Source organism: Microcaecilia unicolor, chromosome 2, assembly GCF_901765095.1.
Source record: "Microcaecilia unicolor chromosome 2, aMicUni1.1, whole genome shotgun sequence".
In the NCBI taxonomy this organism is placed as follows: domain Eukaryota; kingdom Metazoa; phylum Chordata; class Amphibia; order Gymnophiona; family Siphonopidae; genus Microcaecilia; species Microcaecilia unicolor.
The window spans coordinates 406,294,176-406,321,085 of NC_044032.1; the positions used below are offsets into that span (position 1 = coordinate 406,294,176).

Here is a 26,910-nt window from a genome sequence, read left to right on the forward strand (position 1 = left end):
ATTTACCAAGTCTGTTACCCAATCTATGCCCCCCCCCCCTCCCAAAACAAAAACAAAACATGCTCTTTGTTTCAACTGTCACTGTGGCCCATATCCCATCAGTTTCCTTCTGTTTCCATGCTTATCCCTATCAGTTTTGCTCTCAATTCCTCTTGTCTTCTAGTCTCCCCTTACATGCTGCACCATCTTCATCCCTACTAGTTGTCTTTTCTCTTAGCCCCTCGCCCTCTTTGCCAGTCAGCCTTCCGTCCCTTTTGCTTGTGTTACCACTGTAGTCCTCAGAATAGCTTTGCTTTCTTCTTCTGCATTGAGCTGCTCTATATGGATGAGCCATGTGATGTTCAATGCTGGTCTTATACAACTTGAGACTGCAAAATTAGCACAAGAGTTCAGGAACCAGATAGCTCAAACTCACTGAGACCCATACCATGCCAGACTCCACATCTCTTACAGCAGTCAGAATGGGACAAGAAAGTTCCAGGTGGCAGGCACAATTTCTATTCATTATGATGACCTGTGCCTGGAGTTTTTAAAACCTAAGTTAAGAACATAAGAGGTGCCATGGTGGGTCAGGCCAGGTATCCTTTCATCCTCTCTCCAGTGGCCATAGTGTGGGGGGGAGCATTAGAGTACTTCAGATTCCAGAGTAGATCCATTTGTTATTGCTAGGCGCAAGCAGTGACTTCCCTCAAGTCTGTCTGGCGAATAATTGTTTATGGCCTTTTCCTCTAGGAACTTTTCAGAATCTCAATCCCAGCTATATTAAATGAACCACATTCTCTAGCAAAAAAATCCACAGCTTGATTGTGTTATCACTTCCTGCAACAATTGGTCTAATTACACATCGTTAAATGGACAACTACTCTTAATGGTCATTTGTCTAAAGTACACAATGGCTAACGATACAGTTGGCCTAAAGCCACAAAAGCAAAAACAACACATACAAGTTCACAATTACACGTGCATTGTTGGTTCCAGATTAAAATCGTAAAAGCACACAACGGCTAATTAAATTAAAACCTTAGATTTTCTGTCTATGCAATGCAGGAAATCTAACGTGTTGTGGGATGGCCTTTGAACAGATATGAAAAGGATCCAATCTTCATGGCATTTTCATCATTTTTCTGGGCTTTTTTTTTTTTTTTTTTGCATTGCTCACCTCATATAATGCATTCTGTTGGGCCTTCTGATCCTTGTTGCTCCTTCTGCTAATCTGTAATAAATTTAAAGACACCATGAGTATGGCCAACTAATACTTTGAATCTTAATACCAAGACTTAGGTGTATTCTGGGTTCATGGTACACCCAACTCAACAAGAGCATTAAACGACTAAAGAGAGGAAGGGAACAGTGGAGGTCACAAAGAGTTCTTTGTACCCATCCACGAATATAATTTTCATCAAACCATTTGATGAGGTGGTCTTCTACTGCAGGAAGTTATTGCACCAGCTCAAGTGAAACTGATGTAATTTTTAGTCGGTTCTAGAAATACCAGTGCCATAAACTGCCAAATTTTGATGATAAAGTAATTCTCGACTACATATTTATTCACAAGTATAAACCCCTTTATCTTCCTGTAGATGTTTTGTCCCAGATGGTAAAAAAAACAACCATTATGAGTTTTTCTGAGAATTTTTCCCCAAAAGCTTTTATGGCCTTCTACTCAAAATTGGAAATAGAAGGTTTCAATATGAGGTTAGCAGCAGCAAAATTGTTCAAATCCGGGACTTAAGTGATGTAAGACCTAAACAAGCAGAAGGATTCAGCCTCTGTCATCATAGCCTAAACAAGCAGAAGGATTCAGCCTCTGTCATCATAGCCAACTGGATCTCAAATAGAATACAATTGAGCAAAGATAGTGAAAATCGTTTTTGAAAGTACCATCTGTAATCCAGTTTTGAGCTTTGCTTAGCTTTCAAACATTGGTGACCATTGTAAAGATAGAGACTTTGTCGGATCCAGCATCTGATTTCTTAATAAGAAAAGAATCCCCATTGTGAACTCTGGAGGCATAGTCAGACCTGCCATGTAGATGGTTCCATATGCAGACTCATTTTGACTGTTTGAGAGATGCTGTCATTGGAGGATAAGGCCGTACTGCAGGATCCATGGTTGCAAGTGTTGAATGATTTATGCTAGCTTGTCATTGCTGTTTGCAGCACAGCTGCATGGTCCCCTTCATTTTAGCAATCTCTAGTTGGTTTGCAATGGCAGCATGCATTGGATGATCTGCAAACTTTTGAAGCTGTTATCTGTAGTTGACGACAGTTGTTACTGCTGACCCATTACAATCTTTATCCTTTCATCTCTAGTAGGAAGCTGTTTCTCCTGTCGTCTTTCTAATTCGCTTGTGTTGCAGACATAGCAGGTAGCCTCTAGCAACCAACTTCTTCCCCCTTTTCAGGTTCTACCAAATCACAAAACTCCATTTCTTTGTTTTAAAATAATCTGCAGAAAATGACCATGTTATAACAGTCACAGTGCTTTTGTTCACACATTTTATACACTAGTCGCATCTTACCGTGTCTTATGATTTAAACACGTCTTTTTTGTTACCAGTTATATTTGCTCAAGCATTTTAAATACCAAAGAACCACAAACATCCTTTTGATGTAGGCCTGCTGAATGCCATTCTCTCACAGCTGGAAGTCTTCATAGTACATCTTTACCTTTATCTTAATACCATACCCTATATTTTTCATGCCATGCCACATCAAAGACGTGAGATTTTATGGCACATTTATACTTTTATCCCTAATATTAGACCATCTGTCCTTGAGACGAATTAATAATTTGACGGCTGGACCTCTCAACCAATTGTTAGCCAAAATGTAGCATTGGATGATTGGACTAATTGTCATTAGACCAATTGTCCCTTAGATGAACTCTGATTAGACATTGTACGAAACCCGTTGAGTGAAAATCTTTTTCCAATTGATTTTAAATCTATCTATTAGTGGTATGTTCTCTCAGGTATAGTTTTCTTTGAAAGCATAAATATCCATTCCTTATTTGCCTGTTCCACACCACTCATGTTTTTATGGATTTCTATAATACCCCCCTGACTCTTCTCCAAGTTGAAGAGCCATAACCTGTTTAGCTCGTTTTCATGAGGGGGAGCCATTCCATCCCCTAAACACAGTACTCAAGATGTGGTTGCACCATAGAGCTATGCAGAGACAATATGATATTGTGTTTTATTGTCTCTTCCTTTCCAAATAATTCAAAATATTCTATTTGCTTTTTTAACCTTTGCTGTACACACTTGAGCTGAGAATTTCAGTCCACAGTGGCTCCAGGATCCTTCTCCAGGGGTGATTTCCTAATATGGAACCCAGCATTCTGTATGTATAGTTAGGATTATTATTCCCTATGTGCATTTCCTTTCACTTGTCCTTATTAAATTTCATTTGTCATTTCAATACTCAGTCCCCCAATGTGACAAGTTCTTCTGAGTTCCTCACAGTTTTTTCTTATATTTTAATTACACTGTTCTTGTGTCGTTTACAAATTTGATCCTTTCACACATTGCTCCATATTCCAGATTAATGAAAGACACATACTAGTTCCATTGGAAAATATGTTTAATCCTACTGTTCCCTACCTTTAACCAGCTACTAATCCACAGTAAAATGTCCCATGACTTTTTTTTTTTTTAGTTTCGTGAGGAGCTGCTCATGAGGGAATTTATGAAATATCTTCTGAAAATCTAAATACACTATGGCACTCCTTTTTGAAGCAGATGGACATCTCAAAAGGGCAAAATAAAGTCCTCCTGACAAAAAGTCCAAATCAGAGTTTAAGAAAAGGCAGAATTTGAGTTTGTCTAAATAGCAAGGGGATGTGTTCGAGGCGTGTTTTGGGCAGGACTAGTTTGAGTCCAAAATTAAGACATCTTTCAGCAATAATGGAACTAGAAGAAAAGTCCAGGTCTAAAATGTACATTTTTATGTAGACCTGTTTCAATCATGTCCAAGTTGTTTTGGGTTTTTTTTTTAATGCTCTGAATGACCAGCTGACCACTAGAGGGATTAAGGTTTGGCCCCTCCTTAATCCTCCAGTGGATGCTGTCCCCCCTCCCTCCCCCCTAAGAACTGAAACTGAAAGAGGGTACCAGGCACAATGACAAATTAGATATAGGCATACACAACAGGTCAGCAAGCAGCTCTCAGGAGTAACCTAGTGGATTCTACACAAGGGGACCCAGGTCCAAATCCCACACTTAACTAGTTCTTTTTTTTGGTAGAAATTGAGTCCTCCAAATACAACAAAATATCTACTTGTACCTACAAATAGTAGACACCTGCAGGCTTGAAGGCTGTTGTAGTGGTGTACAGTAGGTTATTTCTATGCCTGGAGGGCTCACAATATATAATTAAGGAGTTATGGTGGGATTTGTACCAGAGTGCCATTTGTTAAAGTCTGCTACACTGACCACTAGCTGCACCTCAGCTCTGCAGGGATGTCTGTGAGGCTATTTTGGTACAAATGATGCCAGACATTTTTGTGCCTGCTTTTTTTGGCGTTCATATTTTGGCTGTTTGAGTTTGGAAAATAGCTGTTCATTATGGACGTTTTCAGTTCAAGAACGTCCTCGTGTTTTTTGAAATAGGAAATCCTGATTTTTTTTTTCCTGTTAAAAATGGCTGTGAGATGGACGGGTATTTTTTTTAATGTATTGAGCAGAAAGTCCCAATTTTTTTTTGTAATGAGCAGGACGTCTTCAAAGTGCCCCTCTCTCAATCGGTCAGTTCACTTTTTATTCCCATACTTATTTGTATCTTCAAAGAATCCTTACAGATTTTTAAAAATTTCTTCTGTACTGTCTGAAAGCTATTGCAGTGGTGTACATTCAGATATGTTAAGTATTTTTAGTGAGGCATATCCTCCTTTGCTAAATCTGTGCTGGCTCTTCCCCTATTAAATACCACAAAGGCACCAGGAGCCTTCAGAAATAGGACACGGTTCTTTATTAATAACTGTCAATTTTCCAATATGGACCTGACATGGGCCGTGTTTTGGCGCACAGCGCCTGCGTCAGGGGTCTGTATTGAACATACATGAACATATCAATCAGAACAGTGATATTGAAATACAAACGTAATTTAAGATAAAAACATGTAAATTTAAATTATCTAAACTAAAAACAGTTCTAAATGTAGAGCATATTAAGCCAGGTTTTTCGATAATCACCAATCTGCATTTACTTGGATTACTACTGGAGTTAGTGTTGTACAAAGTGAAAACTTTAAAAACTAAATCATAGAACAGCAAGTTTAGTACTTGGGAATGGAGAAATGAGCAGAGTAAAATTTGCTTGATCTGTGACACTTGCATTTGCTCTGGATATTTCCACAATCAGCTGTTCGTGATCCAGTTCTCTTTAATACTGGTAAAATTGTTTCAGATGCTAAATCAGACTTGGATATTGCTATTCCTTCCCTCGCCTTTATGCCTATACTTGTTTGTGAACTGGCTAAAATGCCCTGTCTTTTTGCTGACTTGCTAGCAAGAATTACTCTTTACTGATTAATTTTTTAAATGCACAGTAATCTCTCTCTAACTAATTCTTTACCTGTCCCCTACCACATCTCATACTATTTGCTGTAGTAGTTGGATTTCAATATAACAAACCATTTATATAATGTGTATCTGCTCCTAGCCTATTTGATTTCAAATAACCACTTCTGTGTAACTAATAGGGCATTATGTGAGGGAGATATTTACTGTCTTCTGATATTGCAGTGAGTAATTGGATGTCTGTTCTTGTGAAAACAGCTGGACATATACCAAGGAAAAAGATTTGAATGGAAGCAGCCACTGGGGTTTCGTTTCTACGTACAGTGGAGCTGGCTATTACTTGGACCTGTCAAGGACTAGAGAGGAGTCTGCTGGCCAGATCAGTGCCCTGAAGAAAAACCTATGGCTGGACAGAGGGACCAGGGCAACCTTCATTGATTTCTCCGTGTATAATGCAAACATCAACCTTTTTTGCATTGTCAGGTAATAGGAACTCTGTTAGCGGCCTGGCTGGCTTCAGTTTACATGTATATTCATTGCAAAAGCCAACCTTTCCTAGGCAGAGGAGGCTAAGGGTTTTCTAATATTCCATGTTGGCAAGTGAGCAGCAGGGACAACATTCTGCTTTTGACAGCACCCTGATCATAACTTATCTCCTGGAGTTAGAAAGCCAAATATTAAACCTCTCATTTTGTGGCACCACTTTTAGCCCCACCATATTCTAGGATCTCCAGCTAGGCCCTTGTGTGGTTGGTTGGTTGGTTGGTTTATTTTTGGGGGGAGGGTAACACTTAAAGGCAACAGGTTACCCCCAGAGTTCAGCAGCACACAGTGAGCATATGTTCATATTTATTGCAAAGTTAATTGGTTTCAGGGATTCACTGTCAATCACAGCAGCAAAGTCTGTCTCAGATTTGCTATAAAAATGAGTATGTCTGATATATCCTTTAGTAAGTTTATTTTATTTATTTCAGTCTTTTCTATACCACTCAATCCAATAATTCTTGGCGGTTTACACTTTCACATACACAATATAAAACTTACAAACATAAAATCATACTAAAAACTTAAAAACATTTTACAACTAACTGGCATTATGATCACTTTCTCAACTCCATAAGCTTGCACAAAAAATAGGTTTTTAACTCTTCCTTAAACTGGTTGATTTCTTGCATTTTTCTTAGCTGTAATGGTAGACTATTCCATAAAGTGGGACCTGCAACATAGAATATCATTTAGCCTTGCAGCACAATGTGAAGGTGCATCCAAATATACTTGCTGTGCAGATCTCAATGACCTTGAGGGCTGATAGACACTCAATTTTGCCAATAGTGCCTTTGACAACTGGCCAGTTAGAATCTTAAATACCAAAAGAAGTATTTTAAATTTAATATGAAACTCAATTGGTAGCCAGTGTAAAGGTTTCAAAGTAGGTGTAATATGTTCATATCTACCAACATTCATCCGAACTCTTGCCGTTGAGTTTTGGGCTATTTGTAAAGTTTTAAGCTGCGATTTAGGTAAACCAAGTAGCAAAGTATTACAGTAATCAAAGCATGGCATTACATAACTTTGAATCACAGTCCTGAAATTTGATGGAATTAGTAATCTTTTTAGATGCCTTAACAATCGTAATTTAAAGAACACATTTCTCAATCTTATTTATATACAGCTTCATGCTCGAGAGTTGGATGCTTGTGTTTGCCACTTAGCTCTTCCAGCATGCAATTATAAATTATACTCTTTCTGTACATAGAAAAGGTTGAAGGTTTCACTTGCAAATAGGTGGGAAAATGTGGGATACAAATGCAATAAATAAAATAAGTAAGTTGGTCTCATATTAGTATGATCTGTGCAGCTGCTATTCTTGATAAATGGAGTTTATGAATATAGGGGTTTATAATTGAAATACATTGAACTAAGGTAAACATTTACTCTTTCATGGCCTCATACCAGTGAGCACTATAAGAATTCCACTGCAGCAGTCAAGAAGGTGGTGTCTAGTATGAACACTGAATGATATTGCTGATGCCAACGTAGCCTGCAATGGCACGCTGTTGCTACACTGATTATAGGAAATGCTGTATGGAGAGTGTGCATAACAAGTCACATTTACTGTTAAGCATAAAAGTAGTAATTGAAAATTGAACTAAAAGCCTGATTTTTGCTTAGGGTGTCTAGGTAGTGATCGATATGTCCTGGTCTGGGTGTTCACAGTTCCCCAAGTATTTTACAAAAGGCTCTGCTGAACGAGGGGGGCCTTTTGTAAAATGGGTATAAGGATGCTGGAAAATACATGTATGTTTCCATCACATCTAGCAACAACTGTTTTAGAAAGATGAATGTTGGGGAGGGAAAAAACACATGTGGTACTTCACATGTGTAAGAGATGGCAAATACATTTGTAAGTGCTCATGTTTCAACGTATATGTGTATTTGCCAGATTTCACAAAACTAATTGTGCAAGAGGAGCCAATTAGGTTACTGACTGAAATAACTATTTTGAATGTTTGAAGTGGTTAAACTCCACAGAGGTAAGTATAATTGTCCCTTTGGTCACTGGTGGTCCAGATGAGCGCATAATGACATTCCTGCTTCAGAGAAAGTGCAAATGCTGATTATAAGATTTACAATGTCTCTTCCCAATAGAGAGATATTTTTTTAATCTCCCAAACTTAATCCAGAAACATGTCCCCTTCAATTCTGTATCCCACTGCTTCCACACTGCAAAATTGGTACTTAACGTATAGTGCATTTACACACATCGACGTTGTGCAAGCATTCTAAAATGACCACCCAAGTGTACCAATCAGATTGTATTTTAGTTATACAGGTGGATAGATAGCATCATAACCAACTCACTGTGCGCATGTCAGGTTGTTTTTCCTGCTGGAGCTCTTTGGTCAGCAGGGGCAGATTTCTCAGAGTTCTTCTCTAGTTCCAAAAAGGGTTCAGTGTTATCAGTGAAAGTACATCAGAAATTAACTGGGTTACATGACAAAGTAAAACCTTTTTTTTTTTTTTTTTTTTTTTTTTTAAATAAACCTGTCCCAGAATGTGGTGTGATATTGCTGGTTTGGGGAGGGGGGTTTGCCATTTTTTGGAAGAAAAATAAAATGTCAGGACTAATTAGGTGCCCCCAAACTGATTTTGCATCATTGCTAGTGCTACACATGTTTCAGGAAAAGGAAAACTTTATTTATTTTTTAATGGAGTGTTTTCAGAAAGTAATTATAGCACAATCTCAAATATTGTGGACAGCAGAACGATCAGTTATAGGGTGTGTTTTGAATTTGGTTTTGATGTTTTTCTTGCTTAACAAGGACTGTACATGTCTTTGACTTAGATTATTAGCGGAGTTTCCTGCAACTGGTGGTGTGGTCCCATCCTGGCAGTTCCAGACTGTGAAGCTGATTCCCTACATGTCTACGTTTGATTTCTTCCTGGTGGCCTGTCAGATCATATTTTGCTTCTTTGTCCTATATTACATTGTTGAGGAGATACTGGAAATCCGCATTAATCAGCTATATTATTTCAGAAGTCTCTGGAACTGTCTGGATGTTATCATCATTGTGGTAAGCAGTCACTGCTTGAGAGGAAGGACTCCTCTCTCTGTCACTCCTTTTCCCCCAGAGTTTTAAGGAAACTAGTCTGTGATGAAAGGATGCAGAACTTCTGATTACCAACTCTCTTTGGCAAGTAATTATTTGTGTAGGTTAGATACTACAGCTGGAATGTATGCCGTGAGGGAGGCAAAAAGTATTAGCTCAGGTACAATTTTAATTAAAAATTGTACCTCTAATTTAGCCAGGTTAAGCTTCTCGCTGTTGTATCAGTACAGTAATGCACTGTTGTTGGATCATGGGAGGGGAAGGGAAGAGCGCAGGCAAAGATGGAAAAAGGTAGGGGACTACAGAGGAAGGGGAGTAGGGGGTGAGAGCAAAACAAGAAGAGAAAATAGGCAAAGGATAGGATGAGACTTATGTGACAAGGATTAGTGCAAAAACTTAATTGGGCATAGGAATAGAAACAAATATAGCCTATCCAGTTTGCTCATCCATAACATCTGCTGTCCCTTCCTCTTACTTAGAGATTCAAGCTTTCTTAAATTCAAATAAGTCTTCATCTCCACCATCTCCGTTTGGAGGCTGTTACTCCTGAGTCTGCCTATTTTCACCTTCATCCTATGCCCCCTTAGTATGGAGCTTCCTTGACTCGCCTCCTGTGCATTTATGTCAGAGTATTTAAATGTCTATCATATCTCCCCCTCTCTTTTCCAACATATGCATATTGAGATCTTTTGGTCTGTCCCCTTGTGCTTTATGACAAAGACCACTGACCATTTTAGGCACCCTCTGGACTGACTCCATCCTATTTGTATCCTTTTGAAGGTTCTGTCTCTAGAATTGTACACAGTACTCTAAATAAGATTGCACCAAAGACTTATACAGAGGCATTATGACCTCCTTTTTCCTGCTATCCCTTCCTTTCCCTATGCACTCAAGCATCCTTCTAGCTTTTGCTGTCAAATTTACACCTGTTTGGCTACCATACGATCATCTCCAAGTCCTGCTTGTCTTTTGTGCACAGAAGTACTTCAACTGCTATACTGTACCACTCCCTCTTTTTGCAGTCCAAATGCATGACCCGGCATTTTTTTTTTAGTGTTAAATGTTAGCTTACGAATTCTGGACCATTCTTCAAGCTTTGCTAAGTCCCTCATTTTATCTATACCATCAGTGGCGTCTACCCTATGTCAGGTTCTCAGGTTCAGAGCCCACGGGGCCGGGCTCTGGAGCAAACGTGAGCTCTTGGGCTGCTGCCGAGGAGCGACAGCAGCAGGCAAAACCCACCAACCAACACTGGGCAAGCACACTGGCAGGGACTGCAGGCCCTGCCCAGCGAACCGGAACAAATGGACTGGAATCCCCCGGACTGGAGGACACAGGACTGGAACACTGGACTGCAATTCCCCGAACTGGAGGACACAGGACTGGAACACACACCGGACCGGAACACACTGGACTGGAGCACACTGGACTGGTCCATACAGCTTCACCTGCGCTTGGCCACTACCCCCCCCAAGGGTTGAGCTCTTGGGTTTGAGTGGCCGGCAGGACTTACCGGATACCGGATGACACAGGGACCAGGACTGGAAACAGAAGTACTCTTAAACCTAAACTGATACGTGCTCCCAAGCCCTAAACCAGCAGGAGTGTTCCTAACAGTAAACTGACAAAAGGACTTCCTAAGCCCTATACTAAACAGGAGCTCCTAAGCCCTGCTCAACAAAGGGACTTCCTAAGCCTTAAACTAACAGAGCAGGGAACTAAACACAAAGCTAACACAGGTGCTACTAAGCACCAAGCTACAAGCAGAGCTCTACACTAACAAGCTAAACACAAAACTAACAAGCTACCTAAGCACTGCTCTAGCAAGCTAGATAAAAAACTAACAAGTTTCCTAAGCACTAATCTGGCAAGCTAGACACCAAACTAACAAGGTGCTTCCTACAGCACCAAAACCCAAACAGCAAAGACTGCAATGCTCCCAATAGCACAAACACCAGGAGTACTTCTAACAGCAAAATCTGTAGTGTTCCTAACAACACCAAACCCTGAAGTACTTCTAACAGTAACAGAGCTTCCAAAGCCCTACACACAGCAATGCTTCCAAAACCAAGAGGGAAAAACAGGGGAACCATAAGGGAAAAGCAGGAAAGCTAAACACACAAACACCAGTGCACACTGCACTAACACTAACCTGGACCTTAGCAAAAGCAAGCAGGGAAACTAGACACAAAGTCAGAAGTGCACATTGCACCACCCTACCTAAAGTAAACACCACCGTTGCAAAGGCTCTGAAGGAAAGAGCACCACTTCCTTATCCAGGCCCTCCCTGATGATGTCACACTCCCTAGCCCCAGGCAACAGCACACAAACCCAGAGAGGCCCAACACACATCAATGCAGCACCATGAAGCACTTGAAGGCAGTACACCCAAAGAGAGGTAGAGCTAACTCAGTCCACCCACACAGCTGTGGTAAAGTGAAACAATTAGAGTCATGCTGCTGGAAGCTGCCAGCACAGAGAGAGAGAGCCAGCTGCTCAGAAAGGACAGACAAAAGAAACAGAAGCCAGCTAAGCTGACCACCAGGAAAAAGGTAGGTTTGAGAGGGGTTATGACCACAATCATATCACCCTATTTCAGATTTTGGCATCATTTCCAAAGAGGCAAACCTTACCAGACAGGCCTTCCGTAATTGTTTACAAAAATGCTGAAAAGGAACAGATCCATGTAGCACACCATTTGTAACATCCCGTTCCTCAAAGTAAGTTCCATTTACCACTGCACTTTGTTGCCTTCTACTTATCAGTCCCTAACCCAGTGGCGTAGCCAGAAGACAATTTTTGGGTGGGCCAACAGGTTGGATGGGTGGGCACTAGAGTTGCCAACTTTTTTGAAAGAGAAAAAACAGCAACCTGATGCACCCATGCTCTGTCCCTACCCCACTCCCCATAACTTCAATGAGGGTTGCAGTGCAGGCTTCAGTGGCTGCAGGCCAATTGAGAACTAAGGGAAGTACAACAGACTGCACTATTCAGCCCCATTGAGCCACACATTCTGCATCCAGAGAACCTCCTGGCTGTCCACCAACAATGGATACAGAGCACAGCAAGGACAATTCTCCATAAAACTCATCATACAAAGAAATTTTGTTTTCTAGTGTAATCTCAATTACAGACATATTATAAATTAACTTTAAAAATATCTATAAAACAAAAGTCACTCAGAACCTAGAGCAAATCTACCATGCCAACACTAACTTTCAAAAACAAAGATCCTAACTATGAAAAAGAAGTGCCTTAAATATTATAGTAGGGCCCTAAAATACAAATACATTTATCAGGAAAGCTGAACAAGCCAAAATACTACAGAATGCTACATGGAAACTTCATGCTAACAGAATACCTCAGTCACACACACAAGACACAAATGCCAAATACAGAATAAGTGACCACAAACTCTAGAAATATAAATTAAAGGAAACCCCAAGAAACTAGACCTTGCATGTAGTACAACACCAGAGCAACAAGAAAGAAAGGCTTTTGCTTCTGTGCAAAATATAAAGATGGCACATGCCAGGGATGGTGTTAGGGGATGGAACTAGGGCAATTGTGCTTGGTTCCTTGGCCAGAGAAAGCCTGCATGCTGGAAGCTGAAGGCGCAGCCTGGTAATGGACTTTGGGGTCCTTTCCTAGATTTCTGTCCTGGACCCCAGCCATGTTTAACATCAACTTTGGCAAGATGTACATTTCAAATCCAACATGTTATATTCACAACATTGAAAATTAAAATATTTTTTATACCTTTTTGTTGTCTGGTCATTTTTTCTCTCATCATATTGGTCCCAGTCTCTGGTTTCTCCTTCCCTCTGTCTTCTCTTAACTCATTTGCCAGTGTCTCCTATTTGACATTTCTTCTTTCTTCATGTCCATCATCCATCTCCCATCTCTGTTTTCCTATATTTCCTTGTCCAGTATCTCCCCTGTGTTCATATCCCCTCATCCATCATCATTCCTCTGTGCACCTATGCACCCCATGCCCAGCATATCCCTTCTGTGTTCCTATTCTCCCCCTTGTCTGGTATCTCTCCCCCCCTCTGTGTCCATATACCCCCCCTCCAGTGTCCAGCATTTTATCTCTATTCCATATCCCCGTTCCCCCCCCCCCCCCCCCTTGTCAGGCATTACCCCTCTGTGCCCATGTGCCATCCCCATACAGCATCTCACATTTGTGTTCCTGTCCCCATGCTCCCACCTAATGCCCATCATCTCCCTTCTGTATCTGTATACTTCCCTATGTCCCCTTTCTCCCTCCTCCACACCAATGTGTCCCTCTCCTCTCTGATCCCACCCCCCAACCAGCTTCTCTTCCTCTCTTTCCTTCCCCTTATGCATCTGGCTCTTTCTCCCTGCACCTCTCTCCCTTCCCTCTAACCCCTCCCATAGGTCAGGCACCTTTCTCCCTTCGCTCCAGCCCTCCTTGCAGGTCCACATCTGTCTGCTTTCCTTTCAGCCATCATCTGCATATCCAGCACCTGTCCTTCAGCACCCCCCCACATGTCCAGCATATCTCTCCCTTTCATCCAGCCCCCCCCCCTACGTGCTCAGCACCTCTTTCCCTTTCATCCAGCCCCCCTACATGTCCAGCACCTCTCCCCTTCACTTCAACCCTCTGTGTATCCAGCACCTCTCCCCTTCCCTCCAACACCCCCTGCAAATCCAAAACCTCTCCCCTTCCTTCCAACCTCCCCTCTGCAAATCCCAACCCTCTCCCATTCCTTCCAACCTCCTCTCTGCAAATCCCAACCCTCTCCCCTTCCCTCCAACCTCCCCTCTGCAAATCCCAACCCTCTCCCCTTCCTTCCTTCCAACCAACCTCCCCTCTGCAAATCCCAAACCTCTCCCCTTCCTTCCTTCCAACCAACCTCCCCTCTGCAAATCCCAAACCTCTCCCCTTCCTTCCCTCCAACCTCCCCTCTGCAAATACCAAACCTCTCTCCCTTCCCTCCAACCCTCTGCCCCTGGCAAGTCCAGCACACTTCACTCTTCTCTTCCCTCCCCTCCCCTTCCTGGGCCAGCACCTTGACTTCCTCACCCTCTCCCACCCCTGCAGCGCTTCTTTTAATGCTGTCGTGCACTGTCTCCCACCCCCGCAGCGGCGCTTACACTTCCCTATGGCGCTGCCCGCCTGCCAGCAACTCTACAGATGCGTCACCGACGTCCTGCTCCGGGACCTTCCCTCTGACGCGCTGATGTAACTTCCTGTTTACGGAGGCTGGACGCGGAAGGCCCCGGAGCAGGACGTCGGTGACGCATCTGTAAAGTTGCTGGCAGGCAGCGCCATAGCAAAATGTAAGCGCCGCTGCGGGGGTGGGAGATAGTGCACGACAGCATTAAAGAAGCGCTGTGGAAGGGATGGCAGAGGGTAAGGATCTTCTTTTGGGCGGGCCTGAGGCTAAACTGGGTGGGCCTGGGCCCACCCAGGCCCACCCGTAGCTACGCCCCTGCCCTAACCTAGTCACTCTTTAGGACCTATACCAAAAGCACTCTGTTTAGTTTTGGAGAGGGGCAACCAATGGCTTAATGTAGAGGAGAGAGAGCACAAACAGAACAGGAGGGGTAGGTAAAGGGATCAAGGATGAGAAATGACAGAAGAGGGTGATTATGGTAGCAAGGAAGAATAGAAGGGAGAGAAAAACTATTGGAAAAAGAAGAAATAGTGGAATTGCTCAGCATTTCTGCAACCCATGAAAGCTGGAAATTTAGTTTTTGTGATTTATGCCAGTAGATGCCCAGATGCAAGTATTCTATTGTATTGTATTCTGAGTATCTGTATCCCGCTACAATCAGTAAAGTATCTAAACGGGTTACAAAAAGTTCAAAACACACAATTAAAAGATACCGATAGCCCTACTATATTATTTACCCAAATATTTACTACAAAGATGTCTTCAATCCTTTATGAAATTGTAAATATCCAAAAAGCATTCAAATTCATTCAGGTATAGAATTCCACAATTTGCTAGCTTGATAAATAAAAGCCATCAAGAACTTTTTTATAACAAACTTTTTTAACAGACGGAAACCCCGGTAAAAGAGTAAAGTTAAAAAAAAAAACAAGAATTCTTCCAAAAGGCTGGATAAGCTATTAATTGTGGAAAAAGAGAAGAACAGTTCCCCTGTAAGATTTTAAATACAGTACAAGCAGTCTTAAAATCGATCCGAGCAGAAACTGGTAGCCAGTGCATGCTTTTCAGTAAAGGTTGTTACATGATCGTATCGGGAACAACTAAATCATTTTGATGGCATCTATTTGTATGAAAGATACATTGTTTTCTACATTGTAACTTACAATATTCCCTCCCAGGTTTTTGCCATAAAACACTAATTGTATTTCCTTTTCTCTTTCCCCAACTATTCTGCTGATTTTTACTTATGAAGGAGCTAGATTTACTGATATTCACTACTGCGTTAGCACATATAACATGCTTTAAATCACATTGTTTACTGCAGGTTCCATTTTATGCATTGGGACCTACTTTCTAATGGGGCATGTTAACACAGTAGCACATTTTAGTTAATCTATCCCTATGTTTGGCAAATGTGCATCTTTGACAGGTGCGGTTGGACCTGAAATATCCCACACTCTTGAAGGCCTCATACACTATATATATATATATATATATATATATATATATATATATATATATATATATATATATATATTTGAAATTTGTCATCAGTACAGAGTACTCAAAGAAAACAATATAGCCCACATCAAGGGAATGAGAGAGGGAACAATAACGTACAATAAAAGGAAATATATATATATATATATATACACACACACTTTTCATTAGTTTTCAGTAGGTATTTTGTCAGGTGGGAACAAGCTTGCAAATATAAATGAAAGAGTAATTCATGCCATAGTTATAACGGTCTGTATAGCTGTTGATGTAAAGCACCAGTACGAGCTAATGTTTTCAAAATATTGACTTCTGTTTCTTGGCTCCAGGTATGTAGTTGGCCAAATGTCCATAGAGAAAACAAAAAAGTAGAGTGTCTGATGGAACTTCCAATACAAGGAGATGATCAAAAGTCTCTTATTGAAAGCAAAAAAGTCACAAAGGTTTGACACGGTGCTGTGTTTCAGCGCTTCCGCCTACGGGAGTCTATAAAAATTCATAGACACACTTGCAATCATAGAACAAGGAAAATACATAAAATATAACTAAAAACCATAGAACATGAAAATTAAATTTAAAGCACACAATAGATATGTTTTGGGAAAATCCATTACTTATTTCTAGGATAAGCAGCATAAAATGTATTGTACTGTTTTGGGATCTTGCCAGGTACTTGTAACCTGCATTGGTCACTGTTGGAAACAGGATGCTGCGCTTGATGGACCTTCAGTCTGTCCCAGAATGGAAATACTTATGCCCTCCAAGAGTGTCTCATCTCAGTTTTCGTCACAAGGAGTAACTTGCAGAGGAACGCTCCACCTTCTAAAATCCCACGCGGTCAAGCCCATTCCACCAGGGGAAGAAGGGAAGGGATTCTATTCCAGGTACCCCCTTGTGCCAAAGAAAATAGGGGGTATGTGTCCCATCCTAGACCCTAAGGGCTGTGAACAAATTCCTAGTCAAGGAAAGGTTCAGAATAGTTTCCCTGGGCACCTTTCTCCCATTGATTCAGGATTTCAGGTGGAAACACGTCACTTCCAGTACCATGTGTTGCCATTTGGCTTCTCGTCAGCTCCGAGGGTTTTCACCAAGTACTAGCTGTAGTCACAGTGTCGCTACACAGACTGGGAGTCCATGTGTTTCCTTACCTGGATGATTGACTGGTGAAGAGCATGTCAAGAGATGGTGCTCTAGAGTCCATGCAGAGAAATATTCAGGTGCTGGCGCTACTAGAGTTTGTTTTTAAAAACCCCAATCCCAGTTCAACAATTGGAGTGTATTGGAGCCCTGCTAGATACACAGCAGGCACGGGCCTATCTCCCTATGCTGAGGGCAGACACTCTAGTTGCACTCGCCATTCGGGTTTGAGCCAGTCAGCAGGTCACACTTAGCAGATGTTGAGGTTACTAGGCCACGTGGCCGCTACGGTGCATGTCCCACCCGTGGCACGTATTCACATAAGAACAGCCCACTGGACTCTATCTTCCCAGTGTTTTCAGGCCTTTGTGAACCTAGTGGATGTCATCCGATGGACGCCGGAATTAGTAAAGTCCCTTCTCTGGTGGTCAGTTCACCTACAGTTTCTACAATGACCCACCCCTTCCTGAGCTTCCTGTCACAATAGAAGCCTGCGCAAGTAGTGGAGTGATGATGGACATTGGTGTTTCTACTGTCACTTAAAAAAGGAGGAATTATCTGTGATGCGGATGTTATCAAAATATATCTGCAACTGTAGACTAATCTGACATGTTTTCAAATCTGAGCTGATTGTAGATATTTCCAATTTCAATAATGTGTTATAAAGGACTAATGATCATATAGTGGTGGTGAAGACATCTAAAAGTGATTTTTTTTTTATGTGTCCTCCCATGACGAAGGTCCATTAATATATAAAACCTATATTTATCAAAAGTTCAATTTGATTGATAGTATTCTAGCATATTAGGTGTTAGCTATTTTGGTCTTCTGCTTGTACCCTGAGTATGGTTTTATGGTTTGATATCTTCTTCAGCCAAACCAACAATTTGTTTGGGGGTGGATCAGAAAAGCAGATATAAAACAAGAGTTCCAATGTTACTATTGTCTGAGCAGTTATTTTCAATGTAGTGCGGTTTACGATAAGCAAGATGAATATGGAAATGATCATTACTCTTAACTGCTGAAATATCCTTTTGTTCCTCAGCTCTCCGTGGTAGCTATTGGTCTTTACACATACAAATCGTTGGCCTTGGATGAGCTGCTGAAGAGGTTGCTGGAAACCCAGAATACTTTCCCCAACTTTGAGACTCTGGCATACTGGCAGATTCAGTTCAACAATGTGGCTGCAGTTACTGTGTTCTTTGCCTGGGTTAAGGTACTGAATCATTTTGAGGTGGCTTTATACTGTAAATGAAAGCAATACCCAAACCCTGTTCTAAGGATGGACTAGAGCAAATAAGTTGCATATTTCTAACAAGGTCAATCATGATTTCTGTACTTCTAGCTTTTTGGTGTTAGTTTCACCCTTCAGTCTCTTAAATGGCACATCACAAAAAGTGTCCATTGCGGTGCTGATGTCGATCAGTTTTATTATCTGCTTTTGAATTCAGGAAAGATATATTGAGTTTTGGAAATAAACACCATTTTATTTGTAGCACAGGATTCTCCCCAAATAGTGTATTTAGCAATGATTTATTTCTGTCTAAAAAAAAAAAAAATCATTAAGTACAAAGTACAATATTAATTAGATCAGCATAATATAAACATTTTATGTATATAATACAATATCAACATGTCCAACCACAATACTGACCAGTTAATTTTGTAGTCTAAATCTCTGGCCTCTTAAGTGCTGAAAGACTCCCAGATATGTAATCAAAATAAAATCTCTATGGCACAGGGTAATGTGCTTCTCTTTATTCTGGAGACCCATTGTGCCAGAAAAGAGCTGCAAGCAGACCAACAGGGTTTGGGTGATAACTTTATCCTGGTGGTTAGAGACATGTCTGCTTCAAAAGAAATAAAATACCTGACTTTTGGGTTCTTTTACTGGTAACTCCTTTTGGCCATTCCAAGTCTCCCAGATTAAAAAAAAATAATTTTTTAAAAAGGGAATGAAAACCAAATGTGTTTTGCCCTTGGGAGCAGTAAGTACATTTGAAGCTGTTGCTTGTCATGATCACTGAAGGCTTGACTCCCCATGCAGGGTGTCTCTCTGGACATTATAGATCTGCTTCATAGAACTATTGTATCCTCTCGTCTGCCTTATGTAACTTCTTATATTTCTTTTCTTTTTCCTTTTACTGTGTAAACCAATTTCAGAACTAATGGTCTGAAAAGCAATATATCAAGCATTTAAAGTAAGCTAAACTAATGTAGTCTGTTTGGGTTATGTGTTTATGGGTAATACCTATACTCAGTATGCTACTTAATCATTAAAAATGATACAGAAATAATACAGAACGAAATAAGGTAGAGCAATTAACATCGTAATCATAAAATACACTGTACAAAATTGGGCAGACTGGATAGGTCATAGGGTCTTTGTCTATATTTTTCATTTTTTTTATTGTAAAATAGATGTTAACGCACAACAATTAATACTTAATTACATCAATACAAATAAAAACAAATTATCTGCATTGCTGTCCATCAACAAGCAGGGAAATGTAAGCATGCTGTGCTGATGTCATCGTGACAGCTCCTTATTTGGGCATTTGCTCTCCCATAGGTCAGAACCTTAGGCTGTCCTGAGCATGTGTTAAGGATTCTTGTGCTAGTTATCATTCCTCCCCCAATCTCCTACTCTTCAGTCTAATCCATTCAGCACCTCATTTGGCATTAGGAAAGTCATCTTGTGCCTCATCCAAATCTGCAGTCCTAGGGGTAGATGCACTAAAACCATCGCTAAAGCCCTTCCCTTACCGATTCCTTAGCGAATCGGTAAGCAACGGGAATGCATCAAGGAAATCGCATGCAAATGAGCTGGTTGCTTGCTTATTATGAAAAATGTATTCCTTTTTGGATACTGGGGAGTTTGAATCCTAAGGACCATTAAAGATGCCCACATACACTTTATTTACTTGTAGCTAAGGTGTTTTCTTTACATTGTGTGTCAGGAATTGTGATGTTTCCTCCTATTCCATGTCTCTGACTCTCATTCAGATTTCATGTCTCCAATCTGAGGAAGTAAGCATCGTCTTGTAGATTACATTGCTCATAATTAACCACTTTGGCATGCTCAAGACTGGGCAGCTTCCATTCTTAATAACTGGGAGCCAGGTGTTTGCGCGTTGGTGATATGCAAGTAAAGAGAAAGGGCAATGGGATTTGATATATTGCCTTTCTGTTGTTACAAAGTGGTTTATATATTATATACAGGTACTTATTTGTACCTGGGGCAGTGGAGGGTTAAGGGATTTGCCCAGAGTCACAAGGAGCTGCAGTGGAAATCAAAACCAGATTCCCTGGTTCTCAGGCCACTGCACTAAACATTAGGCTAGTGCTCAACTCCATTGCATTGTGGAGACCAGACCTGTTAACTGTATCCTAATTTGTTCTTTGAAAGAGTAGGGTTAATTTTTTGACAAATGTTCTGTTTCTAAATGGAGATTGACATGTGTAATGTCTTGCATCTTTATGCTGTTTTTTAGTGTATATATTAGACAAGTAGAGCACTTTCTGTGTACAAAACATGGTAGTCATGTTTGAGAGAGGGCACAGTAAATGGACAGATTTTTTTTTCTAAATTTTCCCATACTTTGTTATAGTTTATCACAACATAGTTCTCTTTCTGACTTCCTTAATTTTTTTTCACAGCTTTTTAGATTTCTTAGCTTCAACAGGACCATGAGCCAGTTATCCACTACCATGTCTCGCTGTGCCAAAGACATCATGGGCTTTGCCATTATGTTTTTCATTATATTCCTGGCGTATGCTCAACTGGCTTACCTTGTTTTTGGCACGCAAGTTGATGACTTCAGCACTTTCCAGGGCAGCATGTAAGTATCATTAATAGAATGAGGTTCCTCTATGCCCTTAGACCAGGGGTGGGCAGCCTTCATGTGGGCACCTTCATGTAGGCACAGAGGACCACATGAATAACGTACCACCCATAGAGGGCCGCAACATTACGTAATGTCAGAACAAGAAATGCAATTTGCACAATACAGTATTTAAATTTGCCAAAACTCTGATTAATACATTTTCTGTGTATACTTCCCATGGTCTCACAGGCCACATAAAATTCAGTAGTGGGCTGCAGGATGTCCACCCACTGTCTTAGACCTTTGCATGTGACCGGACATCCTTGTGCAATGTTTTTAATGCTCAGAGCTTGAAGTTTTGTGGCACATGACATTATTATGAAGCTTTTAAATTACATATTACACAAGTTGACTTTCCAGGCTTCTGCAAAATGTCAGGAAAGAATAACCCACAACACATTTTTTTTTTACCTGGTATAATAACTTATGGCCCGATATTCAGCGCTATTTAACCGGCCAGGAACTTCTCCGTTGAATATTAGCTCTTAGCGGCTAGCTGCTAACCAGCTACGTCACGCAACATAGCTGGCTAAGCATGAATATTCAACACTAAACCAACTAAGCTGAACGCTTAAGGTAGCCCTTCCATTTAAGCGGCCTATCTTTAACCACTATTAACTGGCTAGCGCTGAATATTCTGATCTGTATTGCAGGTTTTGTATTTCTTATTTGATCAGGTGCAGTATTCTTTTAGACTGCGTATTCTTTGGAGGCTGAGTACCAAGAGAGCATGGGTCAAATCAGCCTGTGTGTGGCTCCTCCTTCCCCCCCCCCCCCCCCCCCCCCCCCCCCAAAAAAAAAAGTATACATACACAAACATAGGTATTTCTCTTTCTCCGAGGACAAGCAGGCTGCTTGTTCTCACATGTGGGTCGACGTCCATGTCGGCCCGGAAACCAGCATTTTTGCAAGCAAAATATGAAAAGCTCTTGCCAGTCTTCTGGCGCGCATGCGCGGACTGATTTCCCGCCCATCTTGTGAGCGTTCCCGCTCAGTTAGTTTTTCTCCGTATTGAGGTGTGGTCGAGTTTTTTCCCCGCTCCTCTCAGGTCCGGGAAAGAGTTATTTTGATTTTGAGGCATTTGCCTTATTTCTTTTCTTTTTAATACAATTTACAGTTTAAAAAAAAAACTTCCCCCGTAGTTTTCTTTATTTTTTTGCCCTTTTAAAAGTTTTTCTTTTTCGACACGGCCAGCTTAGGCCGAGCGGTCGGATTGTTCCCTTCTTTTCATGTCCTTTTTACTTTTAACAGGCACGATCGCATCTTTTGATTTCGCTGAAGCCGTTTTTCCTTCCATGTCATTGAAGACACCCAGGGGCTTCAAACATTGTACTCGGTGCAACCGGACCATCTCGGGTACTGATACCCATGTGTGGTGTATCCAGTGCCTTGGGCACGACCATAGCCCAGCCGCTTGTAGTCTGTGTCTTCGCATGAAGAAACGGACTCAAGTGTCTCGAGAGGCTCGACGAGAAAAGCTTTTTGGGGCTCGGTCTGGTCCTTCAGCGTCGACATCTGTACCAAGGGTCGCATCGACGTCAGGAGTAAAGGTAATGGCTGCGGAACGACCAACTCGTGCTGGGAGCAATGAGGCATCGAGTGGGTCTCCACCTGTCTTGAGGCCTCCTGTTATGCAGGCTCCCCGGGACCGACCTTGGTTGGACCTGGCCCCTTGGAGACGTGAGGATTCCATGTCTTCCTCATCGGTACCGAGGAGTCTCGATGACGGGCATCAAGTGAAGGCAAAAAAGCATCGTCATCGCTCTCCTTCGACACACGGTGCCGGGAGCTCCAGGGCTTCGAGGGATTCGGCACCCAAGAAGCGTCGGCACCAAGAGGATCGCTCTCCCTCTATTCAGGAGGTGCCGATGCATCGGTCTAGCAGCCCGGTACATGCTCCTGAGCCTCAACAGATTCTGCCACTGGCTCCTTTACCGACCCCACAGCTTTGTCCGACAGTGGCTCTCGACGAGCGCATCAGGGCCCTGCTTCCAGAGCTTCTGGAAGGGTTACTGCGCCAGTCTGCTTCGGTGTCGGGGGTGCTTGCGCCTTCCGTACCATCTGCTGCAGCGGTATCTGGCCCTTCGCCTGTAGTGAGATCCCCGACCTCGGTACCGCCTGCAGCATCAGTGTCGGCTGCCACCCAGGTCGACTCCCCTTCGACGTCGGTGGAGGAAGCTTCACCGGAGTCCAGACGGGTGTCAACTTCTCGGCACCGCCATCGAGGACGTCGTTCCTCGACGTTGAGGCAGGCTCAGTTTCGGACTGCTGTGAGAGATGTCTTGTCCGATACTGAAGATGAGTGTTCGTGGGAGGAAGAAGAGGATCCCCGGTACTTTTCTCTTGATGAGTCGTATGGGATTCGCTCTGAACCTTCCCCTCCACCCGAAAGGAGACTTTCTCTACTGGAGAGTCTGTCCTTTACCTCCTTCGTCCCGGAAATGGCTGCGGCTATTCCCTTCCCTATAGAGGTTGAGGATGAGCCCAGGGCTGAGATGCTCGAGATCCTGAATTATGCTTCTCCACCTAGAGAGGCTGCAACGGCTCCTTTGCATAATGTACTGAAGGAAGTCCTTATGCGAAACTGGTCGTTCCCTCTCTCTAATCCCGTGATCCCGAAAAGAACTGAATCCCAATATCGGATCCACTGGGAGCCTGGATTGATGAAGTCTCAGCTACCTCACAATTCCATGGTGGTGGACTCCGCTCTCAAAAGAGCCAAGAGTACTAGGGACTATGCCTCGGCGCCCCCAGGCAGAGAATCTAGAACCTTGAACTCTTTTGGGAGGAAGATGTATCAGGCCGCTATGCTCACTTCCAAAATACAGACATACCAGCTCTTCACAAGCATCCATTTGCGGAACCCTGTGAGGCAACTGTCTAGCTTGGTTGATGCACTCCCTCCGGAGTGGGCCGAGCCTTTTCGCCAGGTGGTCAGGCAGCAGAAGGCGTGTCGAAAATTCCTGGCCAGGGGGTACGGTACGTTCGACACTTTTAGATGTAGCATCCAGGATCACTGCCCAGGGTATAGTGATGCGCAGACTCTCTTGGCTGCATGTCTCTGACCTGGATCATTCGGTCCAGCAGCGTATGGCGGATGTTGCTTGCCGGGGGGATAACCTTTTTGGTGAGAAAGTAGAGGACCTGGTTGACCAGCTCAAGAAGCACAATGATGCTATGGATTCTGTCTCCCGCCAGGCGTCTTCTGCTACTACCTCCTCATCTAGGAGGTTTTTTGGAGGGAAGAGGAGTGCTCCCTATTCCTGTGCTAGGCATAGGTACACTCCTGCTTCTCAGCAGCCTGTCCAGGCTCAGTCCCAGCGCACTCGTTCTCGTCAACAGAGTACGCCTAAGGCCTCTGCGGCTCCCCAGCAAAAGCAAGGGACGGGCTTTTGACTGGCTCCAGTTCAGCATAGCCTCAGTAAAAGTGTCCGTGCTGGATGATTTGCCGGTCGAGGGGAGGTTGATATTTTTTCACCAAAGGTGGCCCCTCATAACCTCCGACCGGTGGGTTCTTCAAATAGTCCATTCAGGATACACCCTCAAACTGGAATCCAAACCTCCAAATTGTCCACCAGGAGCTCATTCTTACAGTTCCCAGCACAAACAGGTACTTGCAGAGGAACTCTCCGCCCTTCTGAAGGCCCAAGCGGTCGAACCCATTCCACCAGGGGAAGAAGGACTGGGATTCTATTCCAGGTACTTCCTTGTGCAAAAGAAAACAGGGGGGATGCGTCCCATCCTAGACCTAAGGGCCCTGAACAGATTTCTTGTCTGAGAAAAGTTCAGGATGGTTTCCCTAGGCACCCTTCTTCCCATGATTCAGGAAAATGATTGGCTATGCTCTCTGGACTTAAAGGATGCTTACACATACATTTCAATACTTCCAGCTCACAGGAAGTATCTTCGATTTTGGCTGGGAACACAGCACTTTCAGTACCGTGTACTGCCTTTTGGCCTGGCGTCTGCGCCCTGTTTACCAAATGCCTAGCTGTAGTCGCAGTGTCGCTACGCGGACTGGGAGTGCATGTGTTTCCTTATCTCGACGATTGGGTGGTGAAGAGCACCTCGAAGGAGGGTGCTCTGGAGTCCATACGAATGACTATTCGGGTGCTAGAGCTACTGGGCTTCGTCATAAATTATCCCAAGTCCCATCTCACCCCAGTCCAAGCATTGGAATTCATTGGAGCCCTGTTGAACACTCAGACAGCTTGAGCTTATCTTCCTGAGATAAGGGCGGACAATCTTCTGTCCCTGGTGTCCATGGTTCAAGGTCTCACCAGGTCACGGCTCGGCAAATGTTGAGACTTCTGGGGTACATGGCCTCCGCAGTTCATGTCACGTCTACATATGAGATCAGCTCAGTGGACCTTAGCTTCCCAGTGGTTTCAAGCTGCAGGGGATCTAGAGGATGTCATCCAACTGTCCACCGGCTTTCGGAATTCTCTCCACTGGTGGACGATTCGATCTAATTTGACATGGGACGACCATTCCAAGTTCCTCAGCCACGAAAAGTGCTGACAATGGATGCATCTCTCCTGGGGTGGGGAACTCATGTAGATGGGCTCCACACTCAGGGAGCCAGTCTCTGGCTTTCACGGCCTGGATGTTGAGAGCTTAGAATTCGCCGCCTTGGATCTTTCAAGAGGGTGTCTCCCGAGTCTTGCTGCTTCCAGGAAAGATTCCATGAAGAGGTGTTACTCTTTCAAATGGAGGAGGTTTGCCGGCTGGTGTGACAGCAAGGCCCTAGATCCTCAGGCCTTCCTTCCTGTGTCCCGCCCTCATCTGACGTAACTTGCACAAGGGCAGTACACAGGGAGGGAAGGCCCGAAGGGAGGCGATCTGCAGATTGCCGCTGCTGCGCTTCTTTCACATGGAGTGAGGTCAAGATGAGGCGCTATGATTTGAATTCAGGGGGGCCTGGCCCGGTGGTGGACGGAGGGGGCGGGTGGAGGGGACTGCGGTGCCGGGCCCCCCTTGGAGACCCGGGGAATTTTGTCCCCCCTCGGTGGCCCTGAAGACCATGCTTTGCCCTGCCCTGCCGTGCCCTAGGAGACAGTTGTGATAAAACTAGTAATTTTCATGTTTCAGGAAATCTCTTGGAGCAGTAATAGGGGAGCCTCTGTGAGCTCTGGTGCCATATCTCTGGAGAGAACAGATTGGAGGGTGTCCAGAATCAGTTGCATTTATTCCTTTCAAGTTGGAAGCTATGCTTTTCAGGCATCAGTGCACTTGTTGATAACCAAGTGCCACTTTGAACACCCCGAGCCTGGGCTTTACCATCACACTACCAACATAAATTAGGACCACTGTTTTGGATCATCAGTTCAAAGGTTATAGTGTTGAACGCATAGAGCTCACTAAATGGGAGATCTAGTAAGTTATATGGTCAGCAGCCCTGAAGAGAATATCAATTTAATAATTCACTATTTACACATCAGCTGAACTGTGGAATTTGTGATTGCAGTTAGACTGAAAACTCAAGGATACCCATTTATAGAGAGACATAGAAATCTTCCATAGAAATCTTTCACATACATTTTATCATTATTACTCAACAACTACATAATGTACAACAACTTTATTCCAGTTTTCATTTTAGAGTAAAACCTTGGATGAAAATCATGCATTTTCATTCTCACATTGAGCTCGTAATGCTTTTTGTCTGATTAGAATCTTTTCTTGAACTAGGCTCCTTTAAAAAGATCTGTAGTACTAGTGGTGAAATGCTTGTTTGTATATTGTTTTTATGGGTTTTATTTTTGTTTTTAGCTTTACTCAGTTCCGCATCATTTTGGGAGATTTCAACTTTACAGAAGTTGAGGAAGCTAATCGAATTTTGGGACCAATTTATTTTACCACTTTTGTGTTCTTTATGTTCTTCATTCTTTTGGTATGTACATTTTCAAAATTACCAGATACTTTTATGTTTCCCATTTCTTTTCATTCTGCTTTGTTTTCTGATTCCTTTGACCTCTTAAGCAGATATTTTAGCAATATCTAGTAAGTCTGTAGCATTGTCAAAATCTTTTATTAGCAAGTATAGCCCCCCATTGTTGGTGCCATTGTTAGCTATAGCTATGCCCAGTGGGAAACTATAAACGATAAAAACTT

The 26,910-nt window shown here is 42.7% G+C and overlaps 1 protein-coding gene across 1 annotated transcript in view; it reads left to right on the forward strand.

Annotated features, from left to right (window-relative positions):
* The window catches only part of PKD2 (polycystin 2, transient receptor potential cation channel), a 92,121-nt gene that overhangs the window by 40,359 nt on the left and 24,852 nt on the right, over window positions 1–26,910 (forward strand). The window contains exons 5-9 of the mRNA XM_030190664.1: window positions 5,779–6,003; window positions 8,867–9,095; window positions 17,955–18,125; window positions 20,570–20,751; window positions 26,569–26,689. Of these exons, the coding sequence (XP_030046524.1) occupies window positions 5,779–6,003; window positions 8,867–9,095; window positions 17,955–18,125; window positions 20,570–20,751; window positions 26,569–26,689 (928 nt within the window). The remainder of the gene's footprint in view (window positions 1–5,778; window positions 6,004–8,866; window positions 9,096–17,954; window positions 18,126–20,569; window positions 20,752–26,568; window positions 26,690–26,910) is intronic.